Source organism: Anoplophora glabripennis, unplaced genomic scaffold (assembly GCF_000390285.2).
Source record: "Anoplophora glabripennis isolate ALB-LARVAE unplaced genomic scaffold, Agla_2.0 scaffold50, whole genome shotgun sequence".
NCBI lineage: Eukaryota > Metazoa > Arthropoda > Insecta > Coleoptera > Cerambycidae > Anoplophora > Anoplophora glabripennis.
In genome coordinates, this window is record NW_019416330.1 from 973,633 (window position 1) to 997,035 (window position 23,403).

The 23,403-nt window shown below is 31.2% G+C and overlaps 1 protein-coding gene across 1 annotated transcript in view; it reads right to left on the reverse strand.

The window, feature by feature from the left end:
• Positions 1-606: 606 nt before the first annotated feature.
• Positions 607-23,403, reverse strand: part of LOC108914350 (receptor-type tyrosine-protein phosphatase mu-like) — a 121,684-nt gene continuing 98,887 nt past the window's right edge. Inside the window, exons 24-35 of the mRNA XM_023454122.1 lie at positions 18,935-19,048; positions 18,196-18,283; positions 18,057-18,133; positions 15,147-15,281; positions 14,918-15,058; positions 12,880-13,010; positions 11,311-11,687; positions 8,332-8,546; positions 7,645-7,776; positions 7,408-7,553; positions 2,911-3,046; positions 607-1,524 (exon numbers count right to left, since the gene is read on the reverse strand). Coding sequence (XP_023309890.1) covers positions 1,450-1,524; positions 2,911-3,046; positions 7,408-7,553; positions 7,645-7,776; positions 8,332-8,546; positions 11,311-11,687; positions 12,880-13,010; positions 14,918-15,058; positions 15,147-15,281; positions 18,057-18,133; positions 18,196-18,283; positions 18,935-19,048 — 1,767 coding nt within the window. The 3' untranslated portion in view covers positions 607-1,449. The remainder of the gene's footprint in view (positions 1,525-2,910; positions 3,047-7,407; positions 7,554-7,644; positions 7,777-8,331; positions 8,547-11,310; positions 11,688-12,879; positions 13,011-14,917; positions 15,059-15,146; positions 15,282-18,056; positions 18,134-18,195; positions 18,284-18,934; positions 19,049-23,403) is intronic.

Below are 23,403 nucleotides of genomic sequence, written 5' to 3' on the forward strand. Positions count from 1 at the left end.
CAGATAGACCATCGGTACTTTCCTACCCTGTATATGCTTTTAAAACCAAAGCTTTTAGTTTAGACCTAGTAAACTAGTAGTTTATAAGATCTACGTTTAAGTTAGACATACAGGGTGTTCTGATTTATAGTTTTTTTTTGTAGATTACATGATTTAAGAAATGAAAACAAAATTATTTTAATATTTTGTTTAAAAAATGTTTATAGTATTCTTTCTAATATGCATTTATAAACATAACATTATTTTATACTCCCTGGCTTAATTTACAGGCTGGTTGACATTAAAACGAAATTCGCTGTGTTTATGCGAAAAAAGATAGCGAGCATTATTTGAGGAAAAGTTATACCTACATGTCATACAATTTTGTGAAGATGAAAGTAAAGAATATAAGATTGGTTGGAAAAGAAACTTGGCATTTTTATACGAAAATAGGTATATGACGAATTTCAGAAAAATTTAAATCACTTTTTTAAGAATTTTATTGATTTATATAATAAACATTTTCATTTTGTGAATTATTAAAAAAGTATCGAGTTTACCACCAGTATCATATTAAGAATAAATATTTCGATATTCTCAGTAATATTTTAATAATTTTCGGTTAATAATAATTTATATAAATAAATATTAGCAAAAATTACTTAAAATTTTTCGGTAATACCTAAAATTCTTATATGAACTATATTCTGGATAAACACTGTTTTTGCCACTTCGTAAAAAATTTCCGCATTCAATGTATCATGTATGAGTGTATGCTTTATTTCAATACCTAGTTACTGTATAATTACTATCCAATTGAGAAAACGTCCTACTATTGAGAAAGCGTCCTATGGTACCTAATCGACTTGACCGAGGAAATAATAAAATTTGATATAAATTCCTTAAATTTTTTCTGTAGCACATTTTTTCTTATACGAATAATAAAATTTCTTATAAATGCAATTTTCAGGATTTCGCTAAGATATATTTTCGCTTTCGTTGTAACATTCGTACCAGGCTTAATGCGATTCTTTTTAAATTATTATAGATTAATTAGCAAAAAGTGCAAAATTACTATTCTTGTTCACATTAATTGAAAAAAAAAACAATAATAATAATTAGTTTAAAAATTAAAATAAAACAGTTTAAGTAAATGATCCATACAATTTTGAAGATGAATAGAGTCCGACGGCAAAAAGAATTGATATTGATAATATAGTTGTTCCAAATTGGCACCTAAAATAGACCATGGGCTTAGATTATGTAATTTTGAGACCTAATTTTCAGTAGTTACGTTCGTTTGTTTTCCATTTATGATTTTAATGGCTTGTACACCGAAAGGGACAATCTGTACCTGTATGCAAATTATTTAGTGATTTGTTTATTGATAATCAAAATAAAAAAAATGAATGCTGCTCCTCTACGGTGCCTCCCGCTTGGGTTGCTGATGGACGTCCTGGCTGTAAGGATTTAAGAAAAGTTTGCATAAGACTCAAAACCTTCTATGTACATCAGTCCAACTCGATAAAGGAAAGTAAATTGCTCCTAAAAAGAAAAAAAAATCAGTTCAATGATTTAAGATGCTTATCTATGTATCTTACAAATTAGCACTTACACGATAAGACAAAATTTACTCCCCAGCTCTCATGTGTATTCTGTACAATAAATAGTAAGATAAAAGTTGAAAATGCCGAGAGTGGAACCGTTTTCGAGAAAATTTGGAAACAAAAAATCATGTTTTATAATTTTTCGTTTAATCTTAATAAACTTAGGTAAATACATGCAAAGAAACTGTTGAATATTAAAAACGGAAAACGTTTCGGTTTGTATAAACCGAAATGGGCACGAAACTTCTTTATTTCCTTAATAAATCCCCAAAAAGTATCACCATTTTCATTGCCAATACATGCTTGCAACGTACCTATGAGAAAAGTTTCTGGCAACAGAATTAAAATTTAAGAGCTGATGGGTCTCATGAATAAAGTTTGTTTTAACGAGTACAAGTAAAAGCAAATACTTTAATTTAAAAGGTTGCAGGAAAATCACTTGCTTCATTTTAAATGAAGCTCTTGCTTTTGCTTTAGTAAATGGTTCAGGCTTTACAGCAGATGCTGTGCTCTGTATCCATCTATCTTTGATTAAAATTTGTTATAGTATCCACTTTAGCTTACAGACGCATTGCTCCCAATGGAATATAATCTACAAGGTGTCCATAATTGGAAACTTCAAATAATGGTAACATTTAAAGCAAATCATTTGTACGAAATCGTGAACGATGATTGTATACTAATTAAAGAATGATGAAATCTGATTGGAATAAATGGGATGCTAAGGCACAAAGAATTATTGTAACAACTATAGTAAAATTGGAAATATAGTACACAAACGTACGGCATTAAACCAAGTAATCGATGATTATTTAAAAAATATTGTTAACTTTGCTCGTACATTACAGGCCTTTTGTATCTTAAGGATATAAAAACTCATATTTTGGGAAAGTTTGGTAAGATTTTATTAATTATTTAAAAAGTTATTAACAATTAAAAAAAAGCACTTTTCCGTTTAATTTTGCAATAACTTTTTTGTTTATAAAGCAATTTTAACTTATAAAGTCTCATTTTAAAGATGAGTTTCTCTAGATCAAATCGTGTGTTGAACTTTTTTGCTAAGATTAATAGTTTTTTTACAATAACGCGTAGAACGAAAAATGACGAATTTTTGACCTATTTGTTGATAAAAAACAATGACTTTTTTCATGACTTATTTGATGAGACGCCTTTTGTATTATCATTCCCAAGACTTTCCAACAATAAAATCACGCCCAGTAATATTTACGAGTTCTCCATGATTTTTCACCTTTATTTATTGGTCTATGAGAGGTAAACGTTTGGGGTACACTTGAAATTATGTACCTTTCAGTGAGAAACTTACTTCACTGGCGACAAACTGTTTCCTGTTATGTCGTATAGTTCTAACGGCCAGACAAACATCACATTCCTGCTCCAACTTCATTTTGTCTATCAAAAATGTCGATGCTATGTAAAGGCCACTAGCTGTAGCTCCATCGCTAGAAATTTAATTCAGTTCATTATAATTTGTTTGAAACATTTTCCGAAAAAAGTAATACAAAATCGTGGAAAATATATACACCTAAATACAGGGTGTCTCATAATTAGCTGCCAACCCTGAACAGGACGATTCTATGATCAAAACTAAGTAAAAAAGTTCATATGAACATGGATCCGGAAATGCTTCCTAAGGGCACAGGGACCCATTGAAGAGGGAGGAATGGAAATCATTTTTTTGCAATATCTCTCAATCGCGTTGTGATAAATGAATGAAATTTGGTATACACAGCTAAATTTTGATGAGCAATTTGATGGACTAATCCATTTATTTCCACAAGGTCCATTGGGGTGGGTACGGGGGGGCCCTTGGTACTTTGCGTGTGTAACTTTTTCATCTTTGACTTTTTAACAAATTGGACAGCAAATTCCGTTTTCCCGAACTGTTTTACGTTAAAAAGGTACTCTTGTTTCAAATCGTTATCTTTAACGGTTTCTGAGAAAATCGCTCTTGAATTAATCCCACTTTGGTCAATTTCATAGTAATTTAAACAAAAAAAATTTTTTTGTTTAAATTTAATCTAATTTTAATAAAAAAATAATAATAAAAAATTAAATTAAATAAAAATTAATCCTTTAAATGGAAAAGAGAGGAAAGGAAAATTATTATTATTATTTTTTGTTTAAATTACTATGAAATTGACCAAAGTGGGATTAATTCAAGAGCGATTTTCTCAGAAACCGTTAAAGATAACGATTTGAAACAAGAGTACCTTTTTAACGTAAAACAGTTCGGGAAAACGGAATTTGCTGTCCAATTTGTTAAAAAGTCAAAGATGAAAAAGTTACACACGCAAAGTACCAAGGGCACCCCCGTACCCACCCCAATGGACCTTGTGGAAATAAATGGATTAGTCCATCAAATTGCTCATCAGAATTTAGCTGTGTATACCAAATTTCATTCATTTATCACAACGCGATTGAGAGATATTGCAAAAAAAATGATTTCCATTCCTCCCTCTTCAATGGGTCCCTGTGCCCTTAGGAAGCATTTCCGGATCCATGTTCATATGAACTTTTTTACTTAGTTTTGATCATAGAATCGGCCTGTTCAGGGTTGGCAGCTAATTATGAGACACCCTGTATAGATAACATTTTTTAAAGTTATTACGTTTTGATTGAAAAAAGTAAGCGGGATTACATACAGGGTGTTTAGAACTACGAAAACTCAGAAGTAAAAATAATACTGTTCTATACAAAGTTGTTTTTGAATGTGTTTAAGTTTAAAAAGGTTGCAAATTCAAATTTTTCAAAATTTTTTACAATTTTTTTCGTTACCTATCTTTTTTACAATTTTACATTGAATATTTCAAGCCGAGAAATTATTTTTTTAATTTAAAAAGAAATTTGGATATATGTATGTATGTATATATTAGATTTTTTTTTAATTTTGAATTTTAAAACTTTTTTCGATATTTGATGAGTATTTAACGGGAAATTGTGAGAAAAATAACAAGAAAATTTTTTTTTCATATTTGACGATTTAGGAAAGGAAAACGGTTCAACCGATCGATTTCAAAATTTACAGGCCTTACGGGCATGTAATGAGCTAAAAACAAACCTGCAAACATTGGTACTTATCGCAATATTTGCAAAGTAGTCGTTGATTTTCCAAAACAGCAAAAAAGTCATTTTTTGCACTTTTTCAAATGCCGAGTATAAAAAAAATCTCAAATATACCCAAAGGCCCTTGAAGAGGATTGATCCAGGTTTCTAAAACCCATCTTCCATTCGCTGTACGATCATTAGCTCATGAGATATCCATGATAAAAAAGGTGATTTTTCACTCACTATATCTCGATGAGAAATAATCTAACAGAAAATTAAAAAAAAACAAATTGAAGCTGATAAATCAAGCTAAATAACCCTGGCATTGATTCAGCCAGAAAAAAATTTCTTGACCCATGTGCAGTTTTGAAAAAATATATATACAGGTTGTTACAAATTCGTTTCTCATTACAGGGATCTCGGAAACGGTAAGAGGTACGAAGAAGCTTAAAAGGGGGCAAAATTGTGTAATCAGGGGACCAACATTATGTCTCTAAAAAATCAAGGCTAACATGATTAGTCTTCGAAATATTTGAAAAAAACCGAAATTTTGGAAATCCGTTTTTGTTTCATTTCAGCCTTGTTTGGAGGTGATATTGAAAAAAGAAGAACACTTTCTCATGACCACTTTTTGCCCTCTATCGAATGGCATAATCAACTCTTATATGTAACGTTTCGTCTCTCCAGGAGCATCATCAACTTCGTTTTTTTAAATACTACCCTAGAAATTTTATTACAAGCCTTCATGACCCCAAATACTGCCTCAGCCCGAACCAGGTTCAGACGTTTTGTCTCGAAAAATTCATCTTCAGTGTATTCGTTCCAAATTTTTCTAAATTTTCTATTTAGATTTCTTTGTTTATTAAATTATCGTACACTGTAAGTGTCGTTAGGCCCTGTGAAATCCATCTAGTTTTTAAACTATTATCACCACGCGTTACAATAAAACATTTATTATTATTAACTATTGCCATCACTTGGTCATATATAATTCAATAAGTTGTTGCGCCAAAATTAAAACATTATTACAATTTTAATTTTATTATGACAATTTAATTCTTAAAAATGCATATGAATAATCAAAATTTCAGTAAATGTTCAAATACATTTTCGTTTTGGCAAAGGTTGAAAATGAAGATCAGCGTAATATTATCAGAATTTATTATATCTGTATCCGCAACTGTGAAAGAGCATGACAGATATATTTGTATGAATATCCTGAAAAAAAAATAGATCCGAATTTGTTTGAATTTTGAGCACTTGAGAAGCCTAGAAATAATAATATGGACACGGGAATAAAACTAATAATTTTTTATTTTAATGCGTGGTGGTAATAGTTTAAATAACTAGATGGATTTTACAGGGTCTAACGACACTTACAGTGTACAAATATCATTCAATAGTATTCAATAAACAAAGAAATCTAAATAAAAAATTTGATAAATTTGGAACGATAACACTGAAGATTAATTTTTCGAGACAAAACGTCTGAATCTGGTTCGGACTGAGCCAGTACAGTATTGGGTGTCACGAAGGCTTGCAAAAAATGTAATAAAATTTCTAGGGGTATTTAAAAAAATGAAGTTGATGATGGTCCTGGAGAGACAAAACGTTACACATTAAAATTGATTACGCCATTCGATAGAGGACAAAAAGTGGCCATGAGAAAGTGTTCTTCTTCTTTAAATATCACCTCAAATAAGGCTAAAATGAAACAAAAACGGATTTCCAAAATTTCGGTTTTTTTCAAATATTTTGAAAACTAATCATGTTAGCCTTGACTTTTTAGAGGCATAATGTTGGTCCTCTGAATACGCAACTTTGCCCCCATTTAAGCTAGTTTGTGTCTCTTACCGTTTTCGAGATCCCTGTAGTGAGAACTGAGAAGCGAATTTGTAACAGCCTGTGTAATAAAATTTTTGCCTCGATTGCGATGAGTAATGCTGAAAAAAATTTTTCATCTCAAGATTTCAAAACTAGAATCTTCAAGCTTCATGTAGAAAATTAAATGGAGAATAGGCATGTTTAGTCAAAAATGACATACAGTGCAACACAAATAAGTTATGGTTACTTAAATCCAGATACAACACTGGATGTGGCGCCCTATAATTTTAATAAAAAACTAAGTAAATATTTAAGTTTCTCATCATTAATACTCAAGAACCAACCCAGGTTCGTAAGAACATTTTATCTTAATCTATCTAATTAGTCAAAGATTCACGCTTTAAGGTTTGTATAAGTACTTAATAAACACCCTGTCTATATAAATTTAATACTATACCGGGTGTCACATAACAATATGTCAAAAATGTCCATACAAACAGAACTGAATTTTTTCCAAAAAGGCTATCAACATATTTATCATAATATAGGAATATGTATCGTGCAGTTGCAAAAAATAAAAATAATTGCAAAAAAAATAATAAAAATAACTGCAAACAAAATAATATAAAAATATGTAGGTATCGTATAATATGTATCGTGCAAACCAAATTTCGTTGCAATATAGGTTCCTATACTTAGGTATCATTTTAATGTTGTATATCTCAAAAAACGGCGGTGTCTCGAAAACAAATTCATATAGCAGTGTAATTAATTTAACTTCCTCTATGGGTTTCATATTTAAAATTGGAGATACCTTGTAGATGAGAAACAACAAAATTTTCAAAATCTAAAGACAAAAATGTATGTTTTAAAATATCCTAGGAAAAACACAGTTTCGCTATTATTTAATTTTTGAAATAGTAATACTCACTAGCATGTCACAATAACTGTGTCGGACTTTCTTGATAAAATGTCACATTCCTCCCAAAACGTTAAAAAGTTTTCAACACTGGTTGGTAACAATTCACTAGGCATCCAATCGTGCATAGATATTATTTTTACTTCCATACTTTCATTCTGAAAAATATTCCACAAGGAATCAGTTTATCCAATTAATTATTGGCATCTTTGAATATAGATGGCATAGTAGAGTTCTTAGAATACTTACTTCTTTTTTATTTATCATTTCTACAGTGATGATTCGGTAAGATTCCAACTCTTTAGTATTTATACAACTGACCCTTAGGTAGTCTACTGGAGTCATTTCGGATCCCTTTTCTGGCCAAAACCGACAAGAAGTCTATAAAAAATAAACAACTGGAAATTGCTGTGGAATAATTATCTACAATAACGCAGGCACACAAAGAAAAGTCCAGACACAAGAGACCCACATATCTATTCCGAAGGAATTTGATGCGCTTAACACTGTAGTCAACGTTCATGACTTGCTGATGAATTTCAGAGAAAAGTGAAATTTTTGGGTGAAAAACAGGTATTTTCCTAAATTTTGTCCAAATATGTGATTTTCGTAGTATTTTGATGCGCTGAACGCGATGTCATTAATAATATTTACCCATGACCTTCATGTTTCTTAGAAAATCCACTATTTGGGTGAAAACTGGCCCAAATATGAGTAAACACCGATTTTTTCCTAAATTTTGTAGTACTTTGGCCAGTTTCCACCCAACTAGTGGATTATTTGAGAAATATATGGGTCAATCTTACTAATGGTCTCAGCGCTTCGAATTCCTTTGGAAATATGTGGGTCTCTTGGGTTTGGACTTTTTTTGTGTGTTCCTGTATAATTGTTCGTATTATTTCACAAAAAATATACATTATCTGATCATCGCCTTACCACGTTTTTTCGGTCGATTTCGTTGAGAGACACGATTACAGTGCACTGTCTCTCCCATACCATTCTCCAGAAATCTCCAACAGTGTTTGGTAAGGGTTGTTGGGAAACAATAAATCTGCCCGGACTCCGAAAACCATCTACTTGCACGGCGTTGATGTAAGATGACGATTCGTCAGTATGAGGATAATATTTCAGGCGAATTTGGTAGTTCTTATCTGAAATATAATGCGTAATATACAGGATGTCCCGAAATTAGCCTGCAATATTTTATCTTCAATTAAAAATATGAGAAACAGTTCTTATGAATATAAGCGAAGAAACGACTCGTGATGGGATTACAAAGTGTAAGTGCTTAAAAATTTTCCTATGGAAATAATTGATAACACAGGCCGATAAAAACAAAAAGGTTTTGTCTTTTAGATCAGATCTGGTTTTTCCTTTGTATTTTGATGTCCTTAAAACAAATTCTAGGCTTAGAAAAAATTCTGACGCAAGAGTTTTCCACAAATCACCTTCAAATGCAACCTTTCATACGCAGTCTCTTACGTCAAAAACTTTGAAAATCTTCTGTTCATATCACACAAGTCTTGCTGAGTGGCGTGGGGTTATCAAAAAATGCCAGAGAACCTGAAAATCGCACAAGATCGCACATATAAAGGTGATTTGTGGAAAACCCTTACGTCAGATTTTTTTCTGACCTAACCTAACATCAAAATACATAGGAAAACATGAATTACTGTGAAATACCAGTAATTCTGTTTCAGTAATATTAAAAATTACATAGCCACAAAAAAAATCGGTTTGGGGGTCTGACTATGTATACTGTATGTTTATGTACCTAGGAAAAAAGAGTCTTATAGACTCGTCTATCGGATTTACTCTATGACAGATGCTCTAATAATAATAAATTCTTGCCCTGAAAAATGGTCGCAATTATTTTGAATTTTAAATTATTAGAATATGTTTCGCCATTTTTTAACTTATTGTAACTCGTAATTATTAATTACTGTATTGATCACAGAACATTGTTTGATTTCATTTAATAGAATTTTTTTTGGCTTAATACCTTCAAAAAAACTAAAAATATTTTACGACATGCTTTCACGAGATCTATTTAACAAAAAGTTTGTTAAAACGGACATCAATCCGTTCATTTGTTGTGAAAAGCAGCAATTGGACCATATCCAAAAGAAAACTAGTTTTGGCACGGATCGATTATCTGTGAATCTACTTAAGAAAATATCAGTACACATTGTCGATCATATTGCATACCTAATTAATTTATCCGTTAGTACTGGACAATTTCCCGAATCATTAAAATGTGCAACTGTTGTTCCTATCTATAAAAACAATGATCCGGGACATTGCCAATTACAGACCAATATCGTTGTTGAGTGTTTTCTCCAAGGTGCTTGAACGTGCAGTCTTGAACAGGGTAACAATTTTTCTTGAAAAATACAAGATAATGACTAATTTCCAACACGGTTTCCGTTCTGGTAAATCTACCCAGTCAGCGGTTTGCAGTCTGACAGAGAATCTATAAAAATTTAGACGAGGGAAGACACGTAGCTAGTTTTTTGGTTTCAGAGAGATATTCTTAGACTGGATAATCCAATTTTTATCTAACAGGTATATGCATATTAAAATTAAAGAAGCCTTGTCTGTCAATCAAAGTGTCACTCTGGGTGTTCCTCAGGGATCGGTGCTGGGACCGATAATTTTTCTATTATTTATAAATGACTTGCCTACTTATATGAATTCTGCTGCTATAACGCTATTTGCTGACGACACATCTGTTATGGCTTCAGCTCCGACCCATGAGGAACTCGTTAGAGTTTGTGAGAGCTATATTACCTGTTTTGACAAATGGTGTCAATCAAATAGCCTTATCTTGAAATTAATATACCGAAAATAATTTACTTCCATAATAAACCTGTAAAAGACACAAAATTGTATTTAAACTTTGATAAAATAATTTTGGAATCATCCGAAAGTACCAACTTTCTGGGTGCTGGATCTTGACTGATGCAATTGTGTGCCTTAATAAATGTTTATTATTGTATATAGCTATTTATCTTATAATGTCATTTTATGGGGTTGTGCTTATGGGGCAGTTATAGGGTCTTTCTAGCGCAGAAGCGTATAATTAGAAGTATATTTAATATAAAGTGTCGTGAAACTTGTCGGAAGATTTTTATTGAGAACTGAATCTTAACTTTTCCATGTATCTATATATTTTTAAAGTATTATTGTACGTCAAGGAGAATATTCATAACTTTACAAATAATTCTAAAATTCATAACTTCTCTACCCGAAATTGTGACCTGTTTTGTATTCCTAAACATAAAACTAAAAAATTTGAACTGTCAGCGTACTATCAAGGAATAAAATTTTATAATAAATTACCGACACTATATAAGATAATGGATATTAATAAATTTAAGGTTTCAATTAGAAAATTGTTACTGATCAAGTGCTATTACACTATTAAAGATTTTACCGATGACAATCTCTAACTATGTATGTATTATCTGTTTGTTTGTCTTGATTTATGACCTGTCCTATACATGTAAATGTCTAAATGGATTAATAAATATTATTATTATTATTATTATTATTATTATTATTATTATTATTATTATTATTATTATTATTATTATTATTATTATTATTATTATTATTATTATTATTATTATTATTATTATTATTATTATTATTATTATTATTATTATTATTATTATTATTATTATTATTATTATTATTATTATTATTATTATTATTATTATTATTATTATTATTATTATTATTATTATTATTATTATTATTATTATTATTATTATTATTATTATTATTATTATTATTATTATTATTATTATTATTATTATTATTATTATTATTATTATTATTATTATTATTATTATTATTATTATTATNATCCATAAAAAAACTTGTTCTGTAATTATTTGCAAAATAGCATACCTGGTACGATATCCTCAAATCTATTTTTTTCCGGATATACCGGCGTATTGTCCTTGCTCCAAATAGTATCCATAGCTCTATCCTCCCATTCTGTGTCACTCAAATATCTCAGCTGATTGGCAACGCTATCGCCGGATAATATTTTTGTGATAGCCTTATTCATGTTTTCATCACATGGTACAGACGTATGCATGCCGAACAAGCATTCGAGTACCACTAAATGAGCTAACTTGTATTGTTCAACATTATCGACCATGTTTGGCCGCTGGCTCCTCAGGTGTTCCAAATTTGCTAAAAAGTCTATGGAACCCTCACCAGCCGCCATACGAAGGCAGATGTCGCATAGAATTATGGTTCCTGTTCGACCTACACCGGCACTGGAATATTTAATTTTAGTTAACGTCATAATAGGATAAGTTCCGAAAATTTCTAAAAACTTTCGGAACTAGTAACTCGTAATACCTCTAAAATGTCCGGAAAACACCTAATTACATCGAAGTAATTTGGAAACCTTAAATTACTTAAAAATATGTAAAAATACTTCAAAACATACTTAAATAACTTGGAAATACTTTACGAAAACCTAAAAATACTTCGGAAATCGCCAGTTCCTTTAAAATAAATAAAAATACTGCAAAAAAACGAAATATCAAGACAATATTTATTCTCTAATATTTGAGTTTCAATCGTTAACCGTTGAATTCAAATAACTGATCCTTGACCTCCGATCAATGAACTTTGACTTTCGATCATTGATATTCAATTTGCGATTATGACTTTGTACTTTTAGACATTGACTTTTATCCTTTGACATCTGGTCATTGGCATATGTCACTGACCTTTGGGTTTTGGTCACAGGTAATTGGCCTTTGGTCTTCGATTTCCAATCATTGACATTTAACGTTTAAGCTCCCTTTGCAATTGATTAACTGATCTATTACCTTTGACTTCCTTTGACATTGGATCTTCGACTATTCATATTTGATCTCAGGTTAGTCTATTTTATGTTATATGTTATATTTTATGTTTATATTGTTTCTAATGGAGATGTAATAGAACAGTATTTTAACCTAGACCGATACGAGTGCGTACTACAATGTTTTTTAATTGGTTTTTTTTTTATAAAACCTAGTTTATTTAATGCATTTTTAATAACATTTGGAATTTATTGTTTAGTTATAATGATTGCACCAAATATAAATCAAGCTGTATCTGTAGTATCAGTCATGAGACACAGCGAAAAAACCTTTTAAGTCATCAGGTTAGATCATCTGTTAATTTCAAAAAATAAAGGACCAAGGTTAGATCCCTGAGGTGCATCAGATAAAGCGATATACACTACAAATATAAATCGTGAACGAGAAGCTATTTTGCAGTGTTTGGAAGTATTTCGGATATTCAAAACGTTTTGTAGTTTCAAGACATTTCGACTTATTTAGAGATATTCTAAAAACTGCGATGTATTTTAAAATATTTTGTTTTTTTCGCTTTTTGAGGCAAGAAACAAATCTAAATGTAGTAGTTTTTTTACCAATGTTTCTGTTAAAAAGTAGTTCTCCTGAAACATACCTGCAATGGACGAGTACTGGAGATTGTGGGTTATTAGGAATTTTTAGCATTTGTTGGAGGAATGGCACCAAACTTTGCGAATACAATGGTACTCCGTGATCGGGCCAAGTTGTAAAATGTAATTGATCGACCTTAAACAGTACACATAATTATGTAAAATACTGGAAAAAAAATACAGCGATAAAGTTACATATTTAGCATTGAATTATTTCTGAAAGAAAAAACAGCAAATAAATCTCAGCAAAATAATTTTTCCGAAAAACGCCGAGACAGGTAATTTTTTATCGAAGGGGAACATCTTTTCACATATGTTACAGACTACTCCTACTACTACTAGGGAGGGGGGGCAACCCCCAAAAATCTTAATAGGGAGGGAGGGTTAAGTGACACATCGTTTTAAAGGTACTCTAATCCTGTACACAACCGTCTTTTATTTTTTGAATTTGACTGATTATTTTTGGAGATACAGGTTGTTAATAAAAAAACTACTTTTACAAATTTATTTGCAAATATGTCGGACAATTAACTGTTCAAATTCATGACCTCCAGCCCATACAGTAATATAAGTTTTGTAAAAATCGTTTACGCACATTTTGTAACATTTCTGGAGTAATTTGGCATTCGGTGACAATGCGTTGGGGTAGATCTTGGGGAGTATGTGGAGTGAAATAAATTTTTGACTTTAAGTGACTCCACAAGAAAAAGTCCAAAGGAGACAAATTCGGCGATCTTTCAGGTCATTCTATGACGCCTCTTCTCCCAATCTACGATCAAGATACTGCCGGACAGGCAGGGTGTAGTGTGGGGGAGCGCCATCCTGTTCGAATATCAACTGGTCTTTGTGATAATTTTCATTATTCTCGATAATGTTTGTCAACGCTGAACCAATGTTGTTCTCAAACAAACCTCGGTACATCTCTCCGGTGAGATTACTTGGTAAGAAAAAGAGACCAACAATACGGTCACCAAAAATTCCAGCCCAGACATTGAATTTTTCCGGATGTTGTGTATGACTTTCATAAAATATTCTAGGGTTACAATCCGACCAATAACGACAATTATGACGATTGACGGTGCCATTAACAGAAAAAGAACAGAAGATGAATGAGCCTCGACCCTTCCGCCTCATGGTCATAAGCACATATATCTACTTTCATTATAAGATTCGTAATTTGTACTAATATTATAAAGAGGAAAGATTTGTATTTTTGTATGTATGTATGTTTCTTACGAATAAACTCAAAAACTACTGGACGGATTTCGATAATTCTTTCAGCATTAGAATGCTACATTATCCCTGAGTAACATAGGCTATATTTTTTACTAGAAAAAAATAGGGATCCCTCCTAAAACTTCAATAAGGTAAACCAAAGTATGAAAAAAATTGCCAAAAAAATGTCTTTCATCGCATGCGCTGCGGAAATTATGAATGATAGAACAAAAAAATGTCCTACAATATTAAAGAACATATCTATAAAAAACTTCGCGGTAAGAAAAGGTTTCAATTACTATTATCTTATTTCCATTGTTAAAGTGATGTTATTCATCACGATAGCAATAACAGCAGTTAAAACGCAACAGACTCTCATCATACCTACTCATTTTTAGAGGAACATCGAAATTGAGCGTACCTACATGTCGGAAATTTTGGATTGATAGAAGATAGTGGCAAAAGTGTATTCAATGCTCTACAACTTTGTTTCTAACAATTTTTCTGAGAAACGATCGTGGGAGACACTAGAAGAAATGTTTGAAAAAAAAGAGGTAAAAATGACTTTTTCGAAAATTATCGATTTTCAATAACGTAGGTATATCTCGAAAACTGTTGGGAATTCGACAAACACGTAAAGCAACAATTCTATAGGAAATTTCCTTCTCTAGGAGATAGAGTTTCTAACAAGAAATTTATGTGAAAAGATGTCCAACTTCGATCAAGAATCGATTGTCCTGACGTTTTTCGAAAAAATATTTCTCCTGAGAATTGTTGTTTTATTAAGTTTGCTAATTAATTGCGTATGCATTAATACTTCTTACTTACCTCTCTTTGTTCGTTTCTGTTATAAACTTTAAATACCCTATATTCATAATTTGCATATACTTTTGATGATACATATTGAACACGTATTCCATTAAAATCAATTTCTTCATTGATGTTTGGCCAATATTTTTCAACTTTTTTCTAAAAGTAAAATAAGTTTTTCAGTAAGGCGAATTTAATTAGTATACTAATTGTAAAAAGTTTCATATAAACAAATCATGTATGTTACCTTTCCTCCTTCATAGACATTAGCTAACATTACTATATTTTTAACTTTTTCTTGCCATATCATTCTCCAGAAGTCGTTAAGGGTAGTCGATTTAGGGCCTTGGGTAGCGATGTATGCCTTTTGGACTCTATATCCCTAAAGGCAAACACATAACTTCTAATATTCGTTTATAAATATGCAAAATAATAATTACCAGAAAACTACAAACTTTGGTCAAAATTAAGATACAGAGAAAAAAATCTTGACTTTTACTTGAACAAATATGGTGTGTTTTAATTTAATTTACTTTTTATTTTCATTTGATTGAACACCCTCGATTTTTAGAATCAATAAGAAAATATTTGTTGGTAATAAAAAAATAATCATTTTAATTTATTAAACCAATTATTTAAAACAAATGAATAGTTTTTCTATTATAATAAAAAACATATGTTATTAATATAAACTTCTCAATTCTTTGATTTACCTATGATTGTATATGTTTGTTACACAAATACGAGTATTCATAAAAATTTAATTAAACCAATTCTCTAAAACAAGTAAATACTTTTTTTGTTATAATAAAAAGGCATTTGTTTAATTTAACGCTTTATAAGAAAATATTTTTTTTGTTGCAAATATGTTTTTTCTTAATTTTAGTATTAAACCAATTATTTAAAATTAGTCAGTATTTTATTATTATTATTATTATTTTATTTTGATCATAAATAGTAAATGATATTTATTTTATTTAATAAATTTACGGAAAACATTTTTTTATGTCTTGAATGACCTACCTTTCGCGTTAAATTAAATAGGTATTTATTGCAAGCTACACTTTTGTTTGTTTGAAACAAAACTATATTTAATACAACTAATTTAAATTCTGAATTTTAACAATGATGGAAAAAAAAAAGATATATATCTGCTCCCACTATAGTAAATAGACTATTAATACAATGTTTTTAAGGAGGACTGCCATAGAAGTGGAAGAAAAAAGCGATTTCGATTTATAAATGCATATTTCATGAACAAATAAATAGAAATATTTGATGATCATTACATTTTATTAATTATTATGAATTAATTTTTATAGTAATTGTACAGTTATTACATTTAATAACATTTATAAAATTTGGATAATTATTCCCCTCGCGTTTACTAATTGTCACATTTTTCTTAAAATGATTTGGCCGCTCCATTTCAGTCACCGGACGTTCAATATTATCTGGCTGATCATTAAAACAGCATGATGCGAGGTAGTACTAGAACCTGGAGTTGAAGTGTCATTGTAGAGAATCCTGTTGGCTATTTAATGTTTGTTACTTAAACTGTCAGAAACATAACTTTCTGCAATTGTGGTTGATTTCCACCCACCATGTCTCGTAATTGCTAATACATCAACTCCTGTATTAGCCAGTAACGTTGCCGATGTTCTTCGGAATGAATGTCCTGTATATGTTTCAGGATGTTCTAGTTTCAAAAACTGTGCAATCTTATTCAGTCATAGAAAGGGTATTCTTGCCGACTGGTTGATTGTAACACCTATGTACTTGATAGCGCATAAAAAAGTGTGAAATTTCAGTTTTAATTTCCAATATAATCTTGATATATTTCTTGAGAATTTCTAGGTGAGAAACAGAACCCAGACGAGAAGTAATTATAAAACGTACGTGACATACCAATTTTAGAATCTGGAATTAACTACAATAATGTCATCTAAATTTTTTAAATTGGCGTTGTCCAATGTAATCTTGCATAACTCATCAGAACGGCATGTTCCTGCAATGTTTAAGACCGTCACTATCTTCATTAGCAAATATGCGTTATCGTGTGCCTGAACGAGAAAATCGTTACTTGTTCTCTTGTAAAAATGTTTGACTTTTTAGGTGTATAGCCATCATTCTTAAGTTTCAAAAATGCTCTCAGCTTGAGGTATTTTGATATATCCATGTTCACCTTTATGAAAATAGTTGACTTAATCATTCACAAACTCGCCGGTGACTTCTTCTTCTCCATGAAATATTCTAGCAGTGATATTTCAGAAACACCAGTATTTTTGCTCTGACACTATTTGAAATTTCTATATGCTCGTGCGTAGCGCAATTTCGACTTCTTGGGCAATAAAAATTCGCTGGCAGCATTTGTTGCACTTTTTATTTAAAAATCACTCATTTAGAAATAATAATTTAAAATCAGCAAAATTGCAACTTTTGTGTAGCTTTGTTTGTTTATAAACACCTTAGGAACTACAAAATCCAAACAACCAAGGCGACTTTGCAAGATTTCGAATAATGTCAAAATGAATTGATTAGGGAATGTCAAAAAATAAAACCTAATCTTTATTTCATGAACCATAAAGAACTGTGGTGGCAGATAAAATGTTTTACACCACGCAGCAGTTAAGTATAATTTACCAGTCTCGGACTCTATGCCAGCCCTCGCTCCGTTAGGGCGCAAAATCGTTCTCGACTGGTAAATAATACTTACCTCCTTTACGATGTAAATAACTATTATTTGACGAATCAATTACATTCTTAGCTTTTTCAAAAAGGTGCCTCAAATAAAATAAATATATTATTCGGATAGTAGTATTCGGATAGGCGTAAAATTCGAAGTCAAATCAAACAAATATTGAGGTCCACAGTATGACTCCCAGTGAATTATTTGCACTATCAGAGTTTTTTAAATTCAAATATATGTTTTACGTCAAGAACTACATAACAAACACTTTTCTGTCTGTCCCTGCCATCAATAGTAAATATTTATTTTGTTTTGCTAATTTTTATTTCTGAAAAATTTTAAGAATGTAGCTTTCCTATGTTGGAAAGACTGATTTGATTTACGAAAACATTGATTTGGCAGGCAAACAAGTAAATGTACATTTTAAGCACACGATAATAAAACAACATTAGGAAATGACCTACTTACATCTATGTAATTTGCATTAATATAGTCCGAATATTCGTTCCCATTGACCTTAGCTAGCTTCACTCTAGTGTGGTCATCTGTAAAAAAAATAAATATACTTTCAGAACAACGTGGCAGATCAGCAACAAACAGTACTCACATGCAATCAAGTTATTGTACCGATTTTTTGATTTATTAACTTTTAAAGCACCGTACTCCCATGGTTTTGTCTGGCCTCGAGGAAAATTCTAAAAAAAGTAAAAGTTAATTATTCTGCTGATGAAACAACTAAATAAATTGTAGACTTGATGATGTGAAAATGTGCTTTTACTACTACGAAATTGCAGTTTAAAGCTTTAACTAGACTTTTGTGGATCGTTAGCTTTTCGCAGAGTACTCATAAGATCTATTTATATTTAAATAAAAGTAATAACACTCTCAATTTAAAAATATTGGCAATAGAAACAAATTATAAACTTTTAGCTTAAATACAATTAAATATTACTACGCAATGATGTGTCAATGACTAGTGTGTTAATAAAAAACATTAAGACTTTTACCGTCACCTTTATTAAGAATAACAGCTTTAATTCTGACAGGCATTGTATCCACAAGTCTAGCGCACTCTTCAGATAGCGTGCTATTCCAAATTTCTTGCAATTTGATGCGTAGATCGTTAACTGAACGAGCTGGAGGTTTGCGTAACTGTTTTTTCATTTTATGCCACAATGTTTCTATTGGTAAGAGATTTGGACTGTTAGAGGGTTATTCCATAGCAGGAACATTATGTTTCTGTTACCAATATTTTTCTTTAATAAAATTGTTTTGACAGTGATACTAATTTTATTGAAATATAATATTAGTAGTATTGTAATTACATATATTTATATTGCTCTTACCTCATGCTGTTTCTCTAGCTCTCCTGTCTCAATCGCTCTTCTCACATATGATTCAAAATCAATAATCTTTACTGGTTCAGAAAATTTAGTTTTTAAGACGTATGAAGCAGGTAACTAAAAACATTTTATACTTTACTTTCAGCATTTGAAAACAATGAAAAAATCGACAAACAACTTCATATTGCTTTAGTTAGATCCATATTCATAGTATTAAAATTAAATATAAATTGTATTGATTTAAAATAAGAAATACCTATACTGTATGTTAACAACCAATTGTTTTTAACAGTGCTTTCGAATTTATAGTTACTTATTGTATAAGTGTTTTAAGTAGCATTTTATCTATACAGGGTGTCCCCAGTTTTGGTTGCCTATACCTGAAATGGATACAAAATTTCAATTGTCAAAAAAAATCATTGTTCATAAAAATTTTTGATTGTCCAGAAACTCTTGGCAAGATAGTCATTTGTTCAATTTAATGTACAGGGTGTTCAAAAATTTGGAAAAGGTAAAAACAGTGAAGAGTAAAGTACCTTAAATCTTAACGCTACGTGAAAAAGTAATGGGGAAAAGTTGCTTGGAATTAAATTTCATGTTTAAATCTGAAAGCATGGCCTTCTAGTTAATACTCGACATTCTGGGATATTCTATGACTCTACTTATTTTTTAATACTTTCGGAGAAGACATTCTATTTAGAAAATATTACTTTATTGAAAAACAGATACACATGTTTGCATATTAATAATTTATTTTTTATACAGGGGGATCAAAAACCTCAAAAACATTAATCCAACATTTATTTTGAGAACACAGCAGAATCAGTATGTACGCGCCATTACAAAACTATTCTACATGAAATTCGGCAAGTTCAACACACCTTCAATCTTTTTTAAATGCAGCGTAGGTCGAATGTATCATTTCTTCATTTACTTGGGCAATATCTTCAATTATCCTGCTTTTCAAGAAATCAACATTGTGTTGCATTGGTTCTCTGTACACTCTTTCTTTCAAGAAGCCCCAAAGGAAATATTCAAAATACCAATAATTTGTAGAAGGCAATTGTTATCAATAATTGTTTGACATTAGTTGTGACATTAGGTGTTGATATTTAATTTTATTCAAATAATGCTTACTTTACAGCATCGCATTTATCTTGTTAAATGTTACGGTATCGGTAACATTTCTTATAGCCAAGCAATTAATTGAATTGTTTCATGAAAAATATCCAGATGTTAAAGTTACCCGCCAAAATCTGAGAGAACTAATTCGAAAATTTGATTAAACTCGTGATGTAAAAAACGTAAAAAGGTCAAAAAAGAGACACGATGACGATAATGCAGCCACAATACTAGTTTTGAATGCGGTAGAAGAAAACCCGATATTGTCACTAAGGAAGATATCTAAACAAATCGATGTTAGCAGGACACATATTCAGAGGATTTTGGTAGAATATAAGTTTAAGGCTTTCAAACCTAAAGTAATTCACACTCTAGAAGTTGGTAATTATGCACATCGTTTGGAGTTTTGTTTAGAGATATGAAAAAGGATTGTGGTAGATAGACATTTTCACAAAAATATAATGTTTTCCGATGAAACCACTTTTTCTACCAATGGAGTGGTATCGTCGCAAAATTGTTGTTTTTGGTCGCAAGAAAATCCTTCCTTTACAGTTACTTCAAGAAGTCAAAAGTTCAAAAAAGTAAATGTTTGGTGCGCGATTACTTTCAACCGAATAATTGGGCCATACTTTTTTTAAGCAAATTTAAATCAATATACGTACCTGGAGATGCTAGACACGTTTTTCTGGCCAGAATTAGAAGAACATTTGGAATATAAACAAAAACCGTATTTCCAACAAGACGGATGTCCCGCTCACTCAACAATTCTAGTCCGCAATTGGCTTAACTGAAAATTTCGAGAGAAGTTGATAGGAAGATGTGGTCCTATTTGTTGGCCAGCAAGGTCCCTTGACTTGTCTCCGCTTGATTATTTCCTTTGGGGCTTCTTGAAAGAAAGAGTGTACAGAGAACCAGTGCAACACTGTGTTGATTTCTTGAAGGGCAGGATAATTGAAGCTGTTGCCCAAGTAAATGAAGAAATGATAATATATTCGACCTATGCAGCATTTAGAAGAAGATTGGAGAGGTGTTTTGAATTTGGCGGACTTCATGTAGAATAGTTTTGTAATGGCGCGTACATACTGATTCTGCTGTGTTCTCAAAATAAATGTTGGATTAATGTTTTTGAGGTTTTTGATCCCCCTGTATAAAAAATAAGTTATTAATATGCAACATGCGTATCTGTTTTTCAATAAAGTAATATTTTTTAAATAGAATGGCTTCTCCGAAAGTATTAAAAAATAAGTAGAGTCCTAGAATATCCCAGAATGTCGAGTATTAACTAGAAGGCCATGCTTTCACATTTAAACATTTTTAATTCCAAACAACTTTTCCCCATTACTTTTTCACGTAGCATTAAGATTTAAGGTACTTTACTCTTCACTGTTTTTACTTTTTCCAAATTTTTGAACACCCTGTACATTAAATTGAACAAATGACTATCTTGCCAAGGGATTCTGGACAAGCAAAAATTTTTATGAAGAATGATTTTTTTTGACAATTGAAATTTTGTATCCATTTCAGGTATAGGCAACCCGAACTGGGGACACCCTGTATATTCTTAAGTAGATTAAAGTCAATTAAAACACGAATATAATACAACGTTTTATGCATAATCACATCAACATCATATTTGTGGAATCAGAATTATCGGAATTTAATAAAAAAGTATTCGCACGACTTGATATTTCTTACTAGTAGGTACCCAATGTTATACCTACTAATTGCTGTGGTAAGTTGTTTGTTATCAATTATTTAATAAACAGTTCTATCTGAATTTGGTAAAAATGCAAGAAAGTAATTGTGTTTTTGTGGCTGTTTTTGAAGAAGCTCAAGAAGCAATTTTTCATGTATTGCTAGCGAAATCCATTAAACAGTACCAAAAAGTGTGCCGAATTTAACGAACGGAGGAAAGAACGGAGAGTAATAACAATAAATGAAGAAGTCATGCTACCGTATTTTTTATATTTGAAGAAAAAATATACAATTTCATCTATGTGGTCACGAAGTATTTGATGCTGAAGGTTACTATAAAGGTCTACAAATATATAGATAGTTTATAACAAGTTTACTGCTTATTTGAAGAGTGAATCGAGAGGATACAAAGCAAAAAAAGCTGCAGTATTATAAAGAGTACATATTGAAGAATTTTTTACTGGGGCTTTCGATGAAGAATATTTAATGATTTTTTACCTTTTATATGTCGGAGTCGTAGGGCTAACTTGGGCGTTAATATCACTACTCGTGTCACTCATCTTCACGAAATAATAAGTAATACGGTAAATGAAATGATTTAAAATAAAACGTTACAAATAAAGTACTCGAGGCATATGAGGCTTATGACAACAACCAGAGGCCCAATAACGAATCCACGGTCAACAGAATAGCAGTGTACTCAAGTCTTCAATGCTCAAGTAGAACTGCCTTCAGTAATCTCTCTGTACTTTTTTTCACTCGTCAGGTCAAAATTATTCTTAAATGAACCAATCAAATTCGTTATATCCTAGGGATTCCCTTATAAAGTAATTTTAAGGTAAATGCTATCTATCCTTTGACCGCGGCTACGTTGAGTGACCCGTAAGTCCCTCCAAACCCAAGCTTGCCATCATAAAACTCGGGAATAACATAACCGGCTTAATTTCACAAAATTCTAAGTTTTATGGTCTAAGTACAATTTATAAGGGCATTCCCTGAGTAAAGAATTCTGGAATTTCCAAAGTCTGAATGACTCGGCCTGTGAGAAAGACATCTCCGACATATTTATGTCCTCAAACAATGTTATTATATTGATGGTAAATTTCGTTTTGTTCCGCTTCAAAAGGTCTCCAAAAGGCCATGTTGTAATAGTACTAGTAAACAAAATATCCCTCCAATTTCTCCCTTTCGCAATTGTCATATGAATGATTAACAGAAGGTGCCTATAATATATTAAAATTACCTGAATCACACCAAATTCCGCATTGCTGCACTGCACCTGCTAGACCATTTGCCGACAACTGAATTTATGATCAGGCTGTGTTTGTGCCGCGTTTGCCCGCGCGCTCATTCTTCAACTGGGCGACTAGCTCTGTATATAGGTATGGCTAAATAAAAATGGGAACAAGTTGTTCAAATATTTCAATGCCAAGTTGCTGCGTCAACGACTGAACCTGGTACATACTGCCAACCTCTTGGTTCCGAAATTGAGATCAGAGAGAATATAATACTAGAAACTTCTCACATATTTTTTCCTAATGTTCATCCTAACAAGCATATCGGGTCCCAAATACTAGAATCCCAAAATTGGAGGCAGTAACGAAACACGTAAATCGTGCAGAACGCGATTCCAGTGACGTATCATTTTAAAGATA